Genomic DNA, 17798 nt, shown 5'->3' on the forward strand with positions numbered 1-17798 from the left:
TCATTCCCTGAATGACCTTTCCGCATCCTCCGTATTTGGTGGTGACGGGCTCGAACCCCGGTCTAATCAAGAAGCGTGTGCTACGCACTGCTGCTCCTTCCCACCTGGCTACGGAGGCGCCTGGGGGGGTATGTAGACAACCTTAACTGTAAGAGGCGTTCTGACTTCACCTAGATTTGTAGGATGTCCAGGGGCACTGTCCAAAAGAAGAATAGTCTTGGCTGGTAGATTTTTTTTTTTCATTGCAGAATTTGAGAACAGTAGGGCAAAAATAGTTGGTGTATCAATCCGAGAAGACGTCCTGTGTCACACAAGCCTTCTTGTTTGACTTTCAGTACACAGACAACATGGCTTTGTTTAAGCCTTTCATAATACGTGGTGTTTCTGAGTGGTACACCAACATTGGCTTCAATTTTAAATTGCCTGATATATTTGCTCCCAAGAAAAGTGTCAGCCTATCTTTTGATGCTTTAAACCTAGGAGCTGACTTTTCTTCATGGGAAATGAAAGTTCTTGATGGCAACCTTTTTCTAATAAAGGCCCGTTTCATCAATGTTGAAGATTAGATCTGAAGGATATTCACCCTCCTCTACTATAGCTCGAAACTCTGCAGGGAATGCAACAGCCACCTCAGCATGTGCACTTTGCTGCCTTGCCGGTAATTTTTTACACTTCTGCATTTGTTTCTTGCTTTAAATCTCATGAACTAGCCCTTGATAGTCATAAAATATTCATTGCACTGACCTCTTTCTTTCTTCTTTAAGTCTTCAAAAATTGCTCCATTTTTTGTAAAAGCTTACTTCTGCTGTAATTAACTTGTGTAGCACTTACTCTGGTAGCACTTTGCATTGATTATTTTATCAGCATTCTTCATAATTGTAGTAATAGTCGATGGAGGCATATTCATAGCCCTACAAACATTAGGGTGGCTTTCACCAGCTTCCACCCTCCAAATAACCTCCATCTTATTTTCCAATGTGATAGATCGACGTGCCTTTTTCACACTTTCATTTGCACTAGGATTCATTGAACCTCTTTTACCAGACACGGTGTCTCTTTATTCTATTAAATTAAAAACTTTATAACACAACCGGAAAAAATTGCACACGGCTATCACTATTATTATTATTTACTGTAATTTAGACTATGTATATATTAAGTGCAATAGCATCATTAATACACAGCCATTTCTGAATAAACAGAATATTTGTAAGGCGGCATCGTTTTAAGTTGTCTCATATTGTGAATACCTTCACAGCGAGTTGCCATGATATTGCACTACTTCGAATAAGTAACTCTTCACCTAAGGAGAAAACTAATGTTACTTATTCTCAGATAGGTACCACCACCCAGACAGCACCATTTCAGGGCTATTTGGCCCTTCTTCGGTGAGTGGGTAGGTACCCAAGTGATGCAATGATGGCAAAACAGTTATGAAGTATAACTCCACAATATGAAAGATGCCTTGACTTATAACATAAGTTAAGTGATAAGATAAGATAAGATAAGCGATATAACTTAAAACGATGCCACCTTACAAATATTCTGTTTATTCAGAAATGGCTGTGTATTAATTAAGTGCTATTGCACTTAATATATACATAGTCTAAATTTTCTCACAGCTTGAGGCTTTAGCCCTAAATGCATCTTACTGTAATTTATTAATAAAAAATGTTTGAATATTTTATGACTAGTGTAATAAGTTTCCAACATGTGTAAATGGTGTTAACATTAACCAAATGAATACTTCACTGTATGGACCTTTACCACCCACATCCATGAGTGGCTACTTTGAGGGCGAGGAAATTTTCTCGTCTCTGACTGGCTATGATACAGCTGCGCTAATCGCCCTTGATCACTGAACAGTGCATGATAACATGCACTGTTCAGTGATCTTTCTTCTACCCTGGTTAACAGAAAATTACAATAAACCAAGCTGTCATCACATTGACGCAAACTGTGTTTTAGAAACAAATGGAATGGAGTTTGTTCTTTTGAAAGATCCTCCAAATCCACATGTTCTTGATCCCATATGTGAAAGAAGCTTCCTGAACACTGCTATTTGGTGTGAGGGGGAAGAGGTACACATTGTTGTCTTCTTTGTGAAGAATATGTGCCAAATTCTGTAAAAATATGTATCCTGTTTTATGCAACCTGCTTCCAGTCAGAACAAAGTGATTCATAGCACGCATAATTGTAGTATGTGATATTTTCAGCCTCTGAGGATGTCTCTCAGAAAATCTTGCTGTTGCTGTTGCTCTAGCATTTCCACTGCACCTCTGTAAAGTAATACCATCTCACATAAATCATTTTTGGAAAACATGCTTTCACACGATTTTAAAAATGTGCAGGTGAATAAACACCAAGGAGCTGTATTTCTAATTAATTTTGATGTGCTCTTATTCAGTTTATGTAGCTCAGTGAATGCTGATATTTAAATTTCATGCTTCCAACATGCACCAGTGTGTATTTTGCTGCATAAATTGTTAGGTAAGTTCGTGTACATATTTGCATAAATTCTGTATTGTCTGTATCATTAAAATTATTACCTGATGCGCCATTCTTTCCTATAAACATATAGAAGTATCTGCTATTTTAAAATTACTTGTTTTAAGAGCGGATTAAAATCATTTAAATTTATTGTTACACTGTTACATTTCATTTTTGGAAATAGTTGCAGCCATACACTTTTGTTGAACATTATTGATCTTTAATAACAAAAGACCAAAACCACAAAGTTAAACATCAAATATCCACTCCCATTTATCTCTTTTTTTAAATATATTTCTTAATTCTGCTCTCTGCTTTCTTAATTCTGCTCATGTTTTTAAAGAGAGCAGAAGTATCTTCTGCTCTCTTTAAAAAATGAGTAATCCGGGTTTGTTTGCTTTTGCTTGATAAGTCTCTGTGAATTTCATCATATGGAACTAGGCATTTTTGGAGTTCCTTTTTGAACTTCAGGCTTTGCCTTCCCGTATGCTTTTTAGCGTAAAATTTTCATTCGCACTATCATCCTCTGAATTGATTTGGTTTTACCTCCGATGCTATTTCCCCCAAATTCACTTCACTAGCCTCTTATTCTACCAGTAATTCTTGAACGTCTTCAGTGATCATATCTTTTTTAAATTTTTTTAGGAGCATCGGCGAAGGTCATGTTACTCTGTGTATATTGTCTATAAATTGCATATGACCTGAGGTCGATTTTCTGTTTTTCTGGATGAAAACCAGAGTTTCCAGGAGAAAAAAACCATGCTACCCTCAACTGAACCCAAATACCTCAGCCACGTTGTAAAAAAGACCATAAAAATTCCTCCCATCATCGACTAGATTCGAATTCACCCAGCGTGTGGAGGAGGATGATTCTATCAACTGTGCTACCCACGAGGGCTTCCGTAGTCATATCATCAAAACTTTCCCCTCCCACCGACGTAGCAAGTTCTACTATTGCACCGATTCTGTTTTCTGCCGATTCAACCATATTTCCTGAATGAACTGACTCTGGCCATACATTTTGCCACATGCATTTAACGTTGATGGTTTTACTTCTTTCAGCGATAAAGCTATGATCCTGATATCTGTATCTCCTGATACAGACACAATTGAGAAATGCTTCCATGCCTTTATTACTTCAATAGATTCAGAATTATTTTTTTCTAAATTCCGTTGTAACGATTTCCTGATGTAATGAGTTAAAAGGTGGATATAATGCTCTGATCTAATGGCCGAATGAAAGAAGTTGTATTAACCTAGGTTTGGATGACTTAAATCTTTTGGATGGCCAGGTGTGCTATCCAATAGCAATAAAACTTTGAAATCTAGATTTTTCCACAAGTTCAACAAGCACAAATTCAATAGCACAGAACGTAACATGGGGATTTCCCAACAAAATAAAATACAGAGATTTCTCAATAATTTTTTTTGACTAGTGAGTCAACATCAAGGATTCAAAAAGAGTGGAAATGTTAAAAAATTACTTCCAACATAATAGCAGGGTTTTCCCAGCATAAAAGCTCAAAAATACCGTTATGAGGGACTGCTTGTACAGCTAAGGAGAAGACTAATGTTACTTATTCTCAGATAGGTACCACCACCCAGACAGCACCGTTTCAACACAGCCAAAAGTGCCTATCAAAAAGCAACCATCACATACAATGATTGTTTTTTCCTTCTAATATAATTTAGTATTTAGTACTAATATAATTTAGTATTTCCTTCTAATATAATTCTAATATAATTTCCTTCTAATATAATCATTAGTTGCAGAAGTATTAGTTGTAGATGATGTTTTCAGATGAAACTGATAAGTGGGAACAACTTTCCGACTGAGAAAAAAGTATTTGATTAGGAAAAATTTCAATTCAAAATCAGAAAATCTAAACGGTAATATAATTAGACCAATTTTAACATGAAACTAAAATTTAAATCCAAATATATATAAAAAAAAGATACAGGCAACAAATAGCCTAATCATAAAAATAAGCAAACTGATCCCAATGTGTTTTAACTGACACATCCTGTGTGCACATGTGCAAGCGCATGCATATCTGTGTATTTTATTTAAGTTTTTTTGCCTGATGCAAAATCAGTTTGCTTCCTTGCATTATTTGTCTGATTTAGACAAAATACTAATAGATTTAAATTGCTTATAACTTCCTTAGATGAGTTCAATATGATATGGAGGTAACGTGCACTAGAAATTCTCATAAGCAAGACAATACTAATGATAGCTCTGAATGCGGCGCCTCCGTAGCTGGGTGGGCAGGAGCAGCAGTGCATAGCACACGCTTCTTGATTTGACCACCAAATATGGAGGACGCGGAAAAGTCAGGGAATGACCATCGCATATCCCTGGAGCAATATGGCCTTAGTTGCTAATGCTCCTAAAAACCAAATAACAAATAGCTCTGAATGCCTGGGTTGAATGGTATCTATCAATAAGGTATTCTGATTGGATCACTTGACCATTTCAGGGCGATCCTGCTGCATTTTATAAACACCTCTGATAAATAGTAAAAGGAGAGAGTTTGCTTACAGATTGGCATTGCAAAAGAATGCAGTATTACTAAAGTTGTAATACTGCATTCTTAAGTCCTTTCCTAGACACTTTAAATAAGAGACGTCAACGGTCAACTTGGCAAGAGTCGTTATGTTGTAAGCTTAGTATTAGTGACATATAATCAGTGGTGATATTCAAATTATTTAACAACCAGTCCTCTAGGATAAAATTATGTATAGGAAATGTAGGTAATCAAAAATAAGAAAAACAAACTGTAATGGAAAGAAAAAAGAAATAAATTTTAATTAAAATAAATAATATTGACAAACAATTTTTAGCCAACAATGTTGTACAAAAAAAAACCCCTTCCCATTTCACCCATCTGGTCACTCCAAATGTTTGTCTAATTCAGCCTTGAATTTATTTAAGCTGTCAACTTCCACAACAGATGGAAGCTTGTTCCACTAATCAACCACCCACCCACTGGTTAAAGGCGAATTTCTGCACATCTACTCTACAATTGTCTTTTCTCAATTTGAATTTATGTCCCCTCAGATGAGTAATCAGAACAAGAGGAAGAATCCCAATAGCACTGAGCTTGCTCAAACCATTCAAGACCTTATACGCCTCAATCAGATCACCTCATCTGCAGACAGCAATTTGCAGAACTTAAGCCTTCCTTGGTAACAGCAACCCTTTGTTCCACTCACTAATCTCATTACCCTTGGCCATACTCGTTCCAACAGCTCTACATCTTTCTGAAAATGAGGCCTCCAGAACTGTATGCGGTACTCAAGGCGTGGCCTGAACCATTGCCTTATACAAGGGGATAATCACCTCCTTATCCCTGCTAGCAAAATTCCTAAATATCACTGACAAGACCTCATGAGCTACTCTTGCAGCCTTTTTGCACTGCTCAGAAAACTTCATATCTGACTGAACAATTACCCCCAGGTCTTTTTCATTCTCCACTACCCTGAATTTAGTACCACACAGTTGGTATGTTACTCTGGGGTTACTGCTACCCATATGCAGCACTCTGCATTTGTCAATTCAATTTGTCACTTCAGCTGACACCTCTCAGTCCATATGCTCAACTTTACCAGATCCTGTTGCAGCAGCATACTTTACTGTCATTAACAACCTGCCAACTTGTGTATTCTTGCAAAATTGGATATTAAGACTGATATACCTTCATCATTATTATAGATAAATACAGGAACTCCCTGACTTACGTAATACTCAACTTACAGAAATTCGACTTTAATTAAGTTTTTGTGGGGCGGTGCAAACTTAAAAAAATCATGGAAGCGTATTTTGCATCCCATAGGAATAAATGGAGGTATGGTGAAAATATAATGTGAACCCAATAACACACTTTTTTTCTTTTTTTTTTTATTCATTCCAAGTCCTTGGAAGTTGAAAATTTCACTATATTACTAAGCTATTTATCTCTCTAAAAGGTCATATTTTGAAAGGAAATTGCACTACCCTTTCATCATTATTATATGTTCCCGTTATAAGAATCAATTTTGAACACCACTGTGATATTTTTCTAAAGAATGTTTCTGGAGGTCACAACCAAAAAAAAAAACAATAAAAAGAATTAGCACTTTCCAGTTTATGGGGCTTTCTGTTAGTGCATATAATTATAAACGGTTAGTAAACTTGATCTTATTGCATTTGCAATAATACTGATAACTGCAATTGTGTGGATTTTAACACTATTAGGTTGAAATGTGTTCCCTTGACTGAAATCTTCAATCATATAAAAAACAAATTTCCAGAAACTTCTCTTCATTCCTATTTATGTATTACAATGATGAAGGGAAAGGAACCAACGAAAAGTGCAAGTGGTGGTAGCGGCAGGAAACGAAACAAAAATGAAAATAAGGAAGTACGAAGCAGGACAAAGTTTGTCATTACTACAAGGGAATTAGGTCTTGCTGCCAACAGTGAATACTACTTTAAAGGACAATGCGTGTATAAAAGAAGATGTCAAAGGATCAACATACTTAAGATCAACAGTGATCACAAAACAGCATTCAGGTGATACATTAGCATTAGCAGAGGCATATGATGCAAGAAAGCAAGCTTATTCAGCATCAGCCAAAAAAAAAAAAAAACACAACCACTACTCCCATTTCACCCCTCCGTTCGTTCGAAATACCTGTCCAACCGAGTCTTAAATTTGTTTCGGCTATCAACTTCAACAACAAGTGATGGAAGTCTTCCACAAACTACCTGCCCGCTGGCTAACATCCGTCCTTCCTCAGTTTGAATTTATGCCCTCTCAGGTGATTATTCTGAGCAAGAGGAAGAATCCCATCGGCATTGAGCATGCTCAAGCCATTCAAAGCCTTATACACCTCTATCAGATCACCTCGCTGATGCCTAGTATCCAGACTCTGTAATTAGCAAAACTTAAGCCTTTCTTCATAAGAGCAACCCTTTGTTCCATTCACTAATCTTGTTGCCCTTCTCTGTACTCGTTCCAGCAGCTCTACATCCTTCTTGAAATCAGGCCTCCACACCTGTAAACAGTACTCAAGGTGTGGCCTGACCAATGCCTTATACAAGGGAATAATCGCATCCCTATCCCTGATAGAAAAATTCCTGTATATCATTGACAAGACACCATGAGCTACTCTTGCAGGTTGTCTGCACTGCTCAGAGAACTTCATATCTGCCTGCAAAATTACCCCCAGGTCCTTTTCATTCTCTACCACTGTCAGCATAGTACCACAGAGTTGATACGTTGATCTGGGGTTACTGTTTCCCATATGTAGTACTTTACATACATTTGTCAATGTTAAACTTCATTTGCCACCTCTCAGCCCATCTGCTCAACCTTTCCAGATCCTGTTGCAGCAGCATAGCATCAGTAGTGTCCTTAACAACCCTGCCAACCTTTGTATCATCTGCAAACTTGAACATTAAGCTTGATATACCATCATCAATATCATTTATAAATACAGAAAACAATAATGGACCCAACACTGAACCACTGAACCCAGAGGAACTCCACTAATAACATTAGTCCATGATGAGCAGTGTCCATTGATTACCACTCTGTCTTCTCCCCCTCAACCCACCCTTTATCCATAGCAGCAATTTGCTCTCTAATGCCACACTGCTCCAATTTGTGCAGCAGTCTTCCATGCGCAACAGTATCAAAAGCCTTTCTAAGATCCAAATATATAATATCAAAGTTATTCCCGGCATCCAGTTCTTTTGTGACTACATCATAGTATCCAATCAAATTGGTCAGACAAGACCTGCCCTTAACGAAACCATGCTGTGTCTGAGCTATAACTGAATTCTTGTCTAGATGATCCTGCAGTGCTTCTTTAACCAGTGCCTCCATTAATTTTACGAGAACTGAAGTTAAACTAACAGATCTATAATTACTTGTGTCAGCCTTTGAACCTCCTTTGTGAATTGGGGTTACATTTGCACATCTCCAGTCTATGGGTACCTCCCCTGAGTCCAAAGCTTACTTCCTTTGCTGCCTCCTTTAATATAACACTGGATAGATCCCATCCACCCCGGGTGCCTTTTTTATGTTTATCCTCAACAATTTCTCCTCCACTTTCCTCTCAGTTATTAGGGAATCATCTAGCTCACTGCCAATGTTTACTTCACCTACGACATTCCCCTTCCTGAATAACTCCTCATGTGTGAATGTAGATGCAAAATACTTGTTTAGATTGTTAGCCACCTGAGCAGGATCCTCAACTGTTGAACCATCAACATCCAGTGGACCAATCTGATTCATCCCTTTCCTTCTTGAGTTTAAATAGGTAAAGAACTCTTTTCTGTTTTTCTTTGCATCCTTTGCCAAGGATTTCTCATAATCTGCCTTTGCCTGCCTAATCTCCTTTGTGACTTTGTTACAGACCAACATATCTATCATAGGCTTCCATGTCACCCATTAATTTGTATGTATCCCATGCATTTTTCTTCTCTGCCATATGTCTCATTAGTTTATCTAACAACCATTTAGGCCTGAACCTTGAACAATATTTCTTGGTTGGTATGTAAAGCCTGGTAGCTTCCAAGATTAGTTCCTTGAATGCTTCCCATTTTGAATTTCCTGTTGGTAACATCATCAGTTGGTCCCACTGTATAGAATTTAAATACTGTCTCAGACCATCATAGTCACCTTTACGAAAGCAATAACCCTTCCCTTTACCTCTGATGGTAGTTACCTGCTTGAGTAAATACCACTTCAGCACACTGTGATCACTGCCACCTAGTGGTTCCTTTATCTGCAGATTCTTAATGCATGAAATATCACTACTGATAATCAGATCAAGAGTATTACTCCCTCTAGTTGCCTCCTGAACATGCTGGTGTAGAAAACAATCATCCAATAAATCCACAAAAGCTTTGCTAGTGTGTGAGTGACCAATCCACAAATTCCAGTCAATATCTGGGAAATTAAAATCCCCCATTATAAGACTCTGATTTACTGGCCCATTCTATTTCCCTGTACAGTATCTTTTTATACTCATCAGAGTCATTAGGCCTATAGCACACTCCTACTCTCAATTTTGATTTACCTATGCTTATGTCACACCAAACTGACTCGACACTGCCCTGTCCATCGATGTCGACTGGCTTCACTTCCTTGGATTTTATGTGTTTCTTAACTAATAGCATAACCCCTCCTCCCTTCCTATTCTGTCTATCCTTTCTGTAGATGTTGTACTCCCCAAATTCAAGTTCTGCATTCCTTATATCTGTGTGACACCACGTCTCTGATATCCCAACAATATTCGTCTTTGATGTTTTGAGCAATACCTCAAATTCATCAAATTTATTTACTAAACTCCTAGCATTGGTGTACACGCAAGTATACATGCACCTGTTTCTATTCTTAGCTACCCTAACACAACCCATGTGTTTACTTGTACCGCAATGACTTCCAGCAGTCTCTGAAATATCCTGCATCTTGTTTTTCAGGCTTCCGCTCATTCCAATAGAAGCAGTGCAAGAATCTCTTTCACCTCTGCCAGTGGCTACTGTTAATCTATTAATCTTTGTCCCCCCCCCCCAAGCTAGCAGTGCCTCGATAGTGTCAGCAAATATTCTTGCACACTTTCTATTTAAGTGTATCCCATCCCTGTAGAAACAATCTATCCTGTTAACAAGTACAGTCCAGGCTGAAAAAAATTATACCCCTTGAGCCTTGCACAATCTTTCCAGGGCCGAATTGCAGATACTTTCAAATTCAACCCTACTTCACAGCTTTTTTTCAACAGTAACCTGTACTTGTTAAGTAATTCCGCTGGTTTCCTACTCTTAATATCATTAGTGCCAACGTGTATAACTATATCACCTTTTGTGCCCTTAAAAGATGATATCCGCTCTACAACGTCATCAACCTTTGCCCCTGGGAGACATACCCTGGTCCTGTTCCACCTATCCTTTTTACAAAGCATGTCCCCGTTTCCCTGACAATAGAGTCACCAACAACTACTAGTTCCTGTGGGACCAGCGCATTTTGCCTTGGGAGCTGCCTCTGTGTTGCAAGATGACCAAGTGCAAGCTCTGGCGTTGATGTGGGCAGCTGAGAGCTTGATGGGCCCTCAATTTATTTCCTTTGAGGGAATCCACCCTGTCCTTCAAGGTCTCATATAGGCCCATAACAATGCTGAGTTGTCGCCTAATTTCCTTGCACTCCTTGCATCGCGCACACACAAAGACATCCCCCATGGCAGTATCATGTCCCGTACCCGATTGCTCCGCAAACATCAAGCAAACAGTGCATCTTAAAAGGCTGTGATTCAGAGGGAAACTGACTCCCCTCCGTTCTCCCCTGAGCCACAGCACTCCCATTAGCTCGAGCCTTTTGCTTTGCTGCTCTGGTCTGAGTCATGATTTCGATTTAATGTCAATAAAATTACAATTTCAGAACAAAATTAAAACCTTAAACTTGTATCCTAACACAGTTATAACGCTATATTTATTTTCAAGTATCGAGTGTTATCTACGAGTTCCCTTTATATAAAACTTCCATATCAAGTTATGTATTAATTATTTGTTACGTTTGTACTCTAAGTCGTTATATATATATATATAGTTAAAAGTACAATTTAATTGACAATGAAGTTTAACAAGATTAATAGATTTACTGATTAATTGACAAAATATATTATGCACTATACTATACAAAGCTAATGCTATCGAATTCCGGATATGCTGTATCGTGTTACAATGGCGGTAATTACGAACGGTACTTCTACGAACTCTTAAGTATTGATTAACTTCCAAATCTCGCTGTCTCAATTTAGAATAAACTAAGGATCCTGACTAGCTACTTATAGATAATAATTTGATATAACAATTGGTTAATAAATCGGCTAAATACGGTTAAAAACCTCTCGTTCAACGGAGCTGCAATTTGTAACACGTGGATTTGATACCGTTACCGATATACTAAGTAATACCCACAAAATCTCTGTCAAGTTAAACTTTAAACTAAGTATCATAACTAGGAATATAAAACTACTCTAGAAAATAAGTAAATATGCCAATTTAAGCTAATAAAACAGAAAATAAATCATTTTTTTTTTTCCATTTATTTGTACACACAATTCTTTACATTTTATATACAAGAACTTACAGGGAATATATATATACAATTTTATATACATTAGCATTATCATTCTCATTATACCTATATATATACTATATTATATATGAACACGTGTGTGTGTGTGTGAAAATAAATCAGAAAAAATTTCTCTTCTCTTCTCCAGGAGCTGCAAAATAGCTGCGCCGCACAGACTACTCTCGAACCCATATCAAAGATGGAACAGCTGTTAATAATATGGATGGAAAATCAGATTCAGAAGTGAGTGCCCCTGAGTCTAGTGATCATTCAAGCAAAAGAAACAAGTATTTATAAAGATATTAAGAATAAGTACGGCAAACCCCAACCCAAGTTCCTGGCAAGAAACAGGTGGTTTAATAGGTTCAAGCATCGCGCTGGTTTCCGCAATGTTAAAGTATGTGGTGAACTCACCAGTGCTGATTCAGCAGCTGCAGGGAAGTGATGTGTTGTAAAAATTATTGATGAAGGCAACTTTGCCAATGTATGTTTGATCTGGAATTTTTACCCATTATTTATGGGCAAAAATGCCAGATCAAACATACATTGCCAAAGAGGAAAATACAATGCCAGGTTGCAAGGCATCAAAAGATAGGTCCAAGCTCTTGGGGCTAATGTAGCGGGAGATTACAAATTAAAACTACTGCTTGTGTACCATTCTGGAAATATTCGTGCATTTAAGGGCATTAATAAACCCACCTTAACTGTGCATTTCCGATTGAACCCGAGAGCATGAATAACAATATCTCTCTTTGAGGATTGGTTTAAATGTTGCTTGATTCCCGAGGTTGAAAAATATTGTAAAGACATCGACGTTCCTTTTAAGAAGATTTTGCTTTTGTTAGATAATGCTCCTGGGCATCCTACGCATCTAGATGATTTCAATTCGAACGTGAGAGTCATATTTCTACCGCGAAACAACTTCACTCATCCACCCTATGGATCAGGATGTCATTTCGAATTTAAAAGCATGCTATTTATGCACAATATTTGATCAAGCATTGTCTGCAGCAGACGATGGGAAAAATATTACGTTAAGAGACATTTGGAAATCTTACAACATTTACCATGCCAGCTTAAACATTAATGAGGCCTGGGTGGAAATTGCTAAAAGTTGTTTAAATGGCGCATGGAAGAAAATATGCCCATGGCACATAAAAGGCATCGAAGGATTTGAAAAATACAAATCATATGAAGAGGTTACAGACAAGATTGTGAAGGCTGCAGAGCTACTTCAGTTGGAGGTTGATGCCAAAGACATGGAGGAGTTAATAGAGGAAGAAGAGAAGGAATTATTTAACGAAGAATTTATTGACTTGCAGGCAGAGATAATGAAAGAAGAAAATGCTGATGTAAGTAGCATTTTGCGGAATTCAATCCTTACGTAAGTCGGGGAGTTCCTGTATACAAAACAACACTGGGCCCAACACAGAATCCAGGGGGACCTGAACTAATAACTTTAGTCTACAAAGAGCAGTGTCCACTGATTACCACTCTCTGTCTTCCCTGACTCAACCATCCCTTTATCCACAACAGTAAATTTCCCTTAATGATATCCTGCTCCAACTTGTACAGTAGTCTTCCTTGTGCTACAGTATCAAAAGCTTTGCTAAAATCCAAGTATATGATATTAAAATTATTTTTTGCATTCTAGTATGACCACATTCTAGTATCCAATCAAACTGGTCAGAAAAGACTTTCCCTTAACAAAGCCATGCTGTGTCTGATCTAGAACTGAAATCTTGTCTAGATGACACTGGAGTGCTTCTTTAACCAGTGACTACATTATTTTTCTAGGTGCAGAAGTTAAACTAACAGGCCTGTAATTACCTGAGCCACCTTTCAATCCCCTTTTGTCAATTGGGGGATACATGTGCACATCTCCAGTCCGTGGCGATCTTCCTTGAGTAATCATGGTTAAAAGTGTCATGACACTTTTCTCTCAATTATTACAAAATACTTTAGCTCCCTATTAGTTTGATTAACATTAATACGAGCTGACGAGGCTAGTGGGAGTCAGACATGTTCAAAGCCGCTAAGTGGATTTTCTTATTTATTGATTTGAAATTATTGTTTTTCTAAAACTTTTGATTTAAATTTAGTAGTATAGCATTATTTTGTGATTTTCTGATTAATCTGGTGTATTTATTCTTTACTCGGACTTGTAATTGCATAAAAGTATCGGTAATGGGTATCAAATCAGTTTTCTGAGTTTTCTGAGCAGTGCAGACTGGCTGCAAGAGTTGCTCATGGTGTATTGTCGATGATATATAGGAATTTTTCTAGCAGGGATAAGGAGGTGATTATTCCCTTGTATAAGGCAATGGTCAGGCCACACCTAGAGTACTGTATACAGGTCTGGAGGCCTCATTTCAAGAAGGATATAGAGATGCTGGAACGAGTACAGAGAAGGGCAACAAGATTAGTGAATGGAACAAAGGGGTGCTCTCACAAAGGAAGGCTTAAGTTTTGCAAATTACAGTGTCTGGGGACTAGGCACCAGCGAGGTGATCTGATAGAGGTGTATAAAGCCTTGAATGGTTTGAGCATGCTCAATGCTGATGGTATTCTTCCTCTTGCTCAGAATAATCACCTGAGAGGGCATAAATTCAAATTGAGGAAAGACGGATGCGGGATAGACGTGAGGAAATTTGCCTTTAGCCAGCGAGTGGTTGGTCCATTTCCTAAAGATTATATGCAAGCAGAGCAAGGGTATTTTAAAGCATAGTTTGGAAAATAATGGTAATAAATAAAATACACTAACTGTGTGCTGCAATATCCCAAGTACCACCTAAGTATCCAACTACTTCACTTTTAGTCAGATGGCAATGAAAATCCTGAAAAATCAATGACAGAAAAACTGATTAAGTTATTTTACTACGTTATGTTTATGTACAACTGTTAATATAACTATTAAGTCAACATGTAAAATTGAAGGTAAAAATAAAAATTAGCTGTAAATTCTAGCAAAAAATTACATGAACATAAATACAGTATATATAAGAGGCCAGATAAGAAGTCCTGTTATCTGGCCTCCTGCAAACTGGAAAGGTCATGTAACTGGGTAAAATTTTCATATAAGTAGCTGGCATATAATTTGGCATAAAATGTCAGAAAAAATGATTCCACTTGAATTAAATGCACATCACATTTTATTATACATTTTTTTATTCAAAATTCATTTGAAGTAGTGCAATAATGAGGAAATTGACTGTGAAGGTGAAGCTTGTCCCTTACCATTACAGAAAAAAAAAATGGTTCTTTGCTTTGTAATACAAGTAATATGAGTTACTGCATTGTGACCACTGTATTACAAAAGAAAAGGTAAGAGTACATAAGCTGTGTGTTCAGAACTACAACCACATTTTCCATAGAAACTAATTTAAAAATGAAGGGTTAGACTTCACAGTTTATTCCCCAGAATAAACAATAGTCTATTTAACCAATAATATAGAAATATGCAATAATATAGCTAATTAATCAATAATATAGCTAAATGTATAATGTGCAATTTGCACTGGAAAAAAAGAACAGAAGAAAACTATTTACTTTTATAAAAATACTGTTAAAAAATTAGCAATGTAGAGTAAGCACTCAAGCATAATTTTGTACACAGCTACAAAGTAAAAGCAAACAAAGTTTGCATAAAAGGCATGAACAACTTATACTGTGAATCCTTTTACAAAGGAATTGCCTTCATGCATGTCAAACAAATAAAACCTTCTTACAGAATATGCTTTTTGTTTATTCTCAAATATTGGGCAGGTAGGCACCTCAAGAGTAAGATCTAGGTTTCGAATACAGTTACATGTGAGAGATGCCAAATGGTGACCAAGTGGTGGTGCTCAACTGAGGAAAAAATAACAATATACTGGGGAAAGGGTTACTTATTCACAATATAAGTTCAAATAATAGTATTCTCCATATAGTGCAAGGGAAGAATCCACATGCTTTTGCTACACTGGCAGAGAGAAAAAAAAAAAAAAAAAACCCAACCAAGTACATAAGAAAACACAAATTATGTGCTTCCCTACTCACACAGGTAAGACTCCAGTTGACCTTTGAATTTATTCAAACTATCAGCCTTAACTATCTGCAAGGGCAACTTGTTCCAGCAATCAATGGCCTGCTGGCTAAAAGAAAACTTTTAGCTTTCTGCAATCTAATCTAAACTGCTGCAATCTAATCTAAACCCCTGTAATTTCAACTTATGACCTAATTCTGGGAGTCTTTATAATGGTGAGAATTCCACCTTCATTCATTTTATTAATCCCTCTCAGAGCCTTATAAACCTCAATAAGGTAACCTCTGGGGTGTCTGGTTTCAAGCTCCGTAGCCTATATAATCGGAGTCTTTCCCCAATATGGTCATCCTCCTGCCAATTACACCATTCGAGTTGCCCACCTCTGGACCCTTTCAAGAAGCTTGATGTCTTTTTACAGATGAGGTATCCATACTTGAAAACAATATTCCAAATGTGGACTTACAATTGCATTACACAGTGGGACTATTACCTCCCTATCTCTACATGATGGCATTTGATAAAAATCATCGACAGAACACTGTACCCTATCATGGCTACCTGTTTACATTGTTCAGAAAACTTCATATCTGCCTGTATTGTAACTCTCAGATCCCTTTCCTCCTCCACTGTTTTTAATTCAACCCCACCAAATGTATAATTTATTTGTGGGTTGCTATTCCCCAAGTATAAGTAAGACCTTGCATTTAGCAACATTAAAACATAGCTGCCACTTCTCTGACCATCTATGAAGACTGTTCAGGTCATCCTGAAGAAGCACTGCTTGACACTGATCATTAACAACTTTGCCAATCTTTAAGTCATCTGCAAATTTTGAGATCATGCCTTCCATCCCTTCTTCGATGTCATTTATGAAAATGAGAAACAGGGGTCCAAGAACTGATCCTTGAGGAACCACTCCTGACATTACACCAGTCTGAAGAATATCCATTAATCACAACCCTCTGCCTTCTACCCTGCAGCCACCCAGAAATCACAACCTGTCCAAGCTTCTACAGAAACCTCTCATGAGGGACTGAGTCAAATGCTTTGTTAAAATCCAAATAAACTATGTCGAAATTATTCCCTAAATCCAACTCATGAGTAACTGTGTCGATATAACCTACTAATTCGGTTAAGCATGATTTACCCTAGAACAAAGCCATGTTGTGTATCCTTCAGAATGCCATATCTATCTAAATGTCCCTGGATTCCACTTAATCACTGACTAATATTTTTCCTACCATTGAAGAGTCAGATTAACCGGTCTGTAGTTAACTTCACTCTTAGAACTGCTTTTATATATTGGTGATACATTGGCACTGCTCCAATCCAAAGGAATTTCCTGAGTTCAAAGATGCCCTTATAATTAACCGCAATGGTTCAATACATTCCCTCATGCTCTCCCTCAAAACTGCAGGGTATAGGCCATCAACTCCAGGAGCCTCACTTGCGTTATGCTCAGAAGTTTTTCTAATAAACAATCATCTGAAATTAGTAATTACATCACTAATTTCATATGGCTCAGCCTCAATTGCACAGCCTCTTCTCAACATGAAGGGTAATTCATCAGTAAAAATCAATGCAAAGTACCAGTTCAATTCATCAGCAACATCAGCTGGGTAAGACTTTCCCACATCTAGGGCACAAGGATTCAATCCAATTCGCTTTTTTCTTCTTCCTTGTATTTTTTTAACATACATGAAAAATTCCTTGTCCCCATTCTTTGATCTCTTATACAGTGCTTTCTCACATGCAGCCTTGGCCTCCCATCTTATTTGTGGTACTATTACAGATCAACTTGTACCTGAGGTATATCGTTGTAGGCCTCAGTACTTTTCATCCCTCTGTAACTGTCCCATGCCATCTTTTTCTGTTATATTTGACCAGGTCAGCCACAGTCATCCATTTCAGCATCCTCCTCCTGCAATATTGAATTCATGGCTCCTGTGATTTTTGCTTTAAGAAGTATTCCATTATTTGCCATCCATCGGCAATCCACTCAGTTCACAGATGCCATATAGTGCCTTAAACTGTCAAAGTCTCCTGTTCTGAAGTTAAAACCCATGCTTTACCTTTAACTACTGTAACATCTTTCTTCATCTTCCTGTTGATAATTGCATAATCACTTCCTGACAAAAGTTCCTGTACTTTAAGCCCTG

General features: G+C 37.5%; 1 protein-coding gene across 4 annotated transcripts in view; it reads right to left on the minus strand.

Annotated features, from left to right (window-relative positions):
- The window catches only part of LOC150087135 (MPN domain-containing protein), a 357845-nt gene that overhangs the window by 161851 nt on the left and 178196 nt on the right, over positions 1-17798 (minus strand). For all 4 annotated transcript variants that reach the window (XM_090371835.1, XM_090371836.1, XM_090371834.1 and 1 more), the window contains exon 9: positions 14380-14452. In XM_090371835.1, coding sequence (XP_090227961.1) covers positions 14380-14452 — 73 coding nt within the window. The remainder of the gene's footprint in view (positions 1-14379; positions 14453-17798) is intronic.

Source organism: Mastigoproctus giganteus, chromosome 4 (assembly GCF_048544385.1).
Source record: "Mastigoproctus giganteus isolate SK-2022 chromosome 4, ASM4854438v1, whole genome shotgun sequence".
NCBI lineage: Eukaryota > Metazoa > Arthropoda > Arachnida > Uropygi > Thelyphonidae > Mastigoproctus > Mastigoproctus giganteus.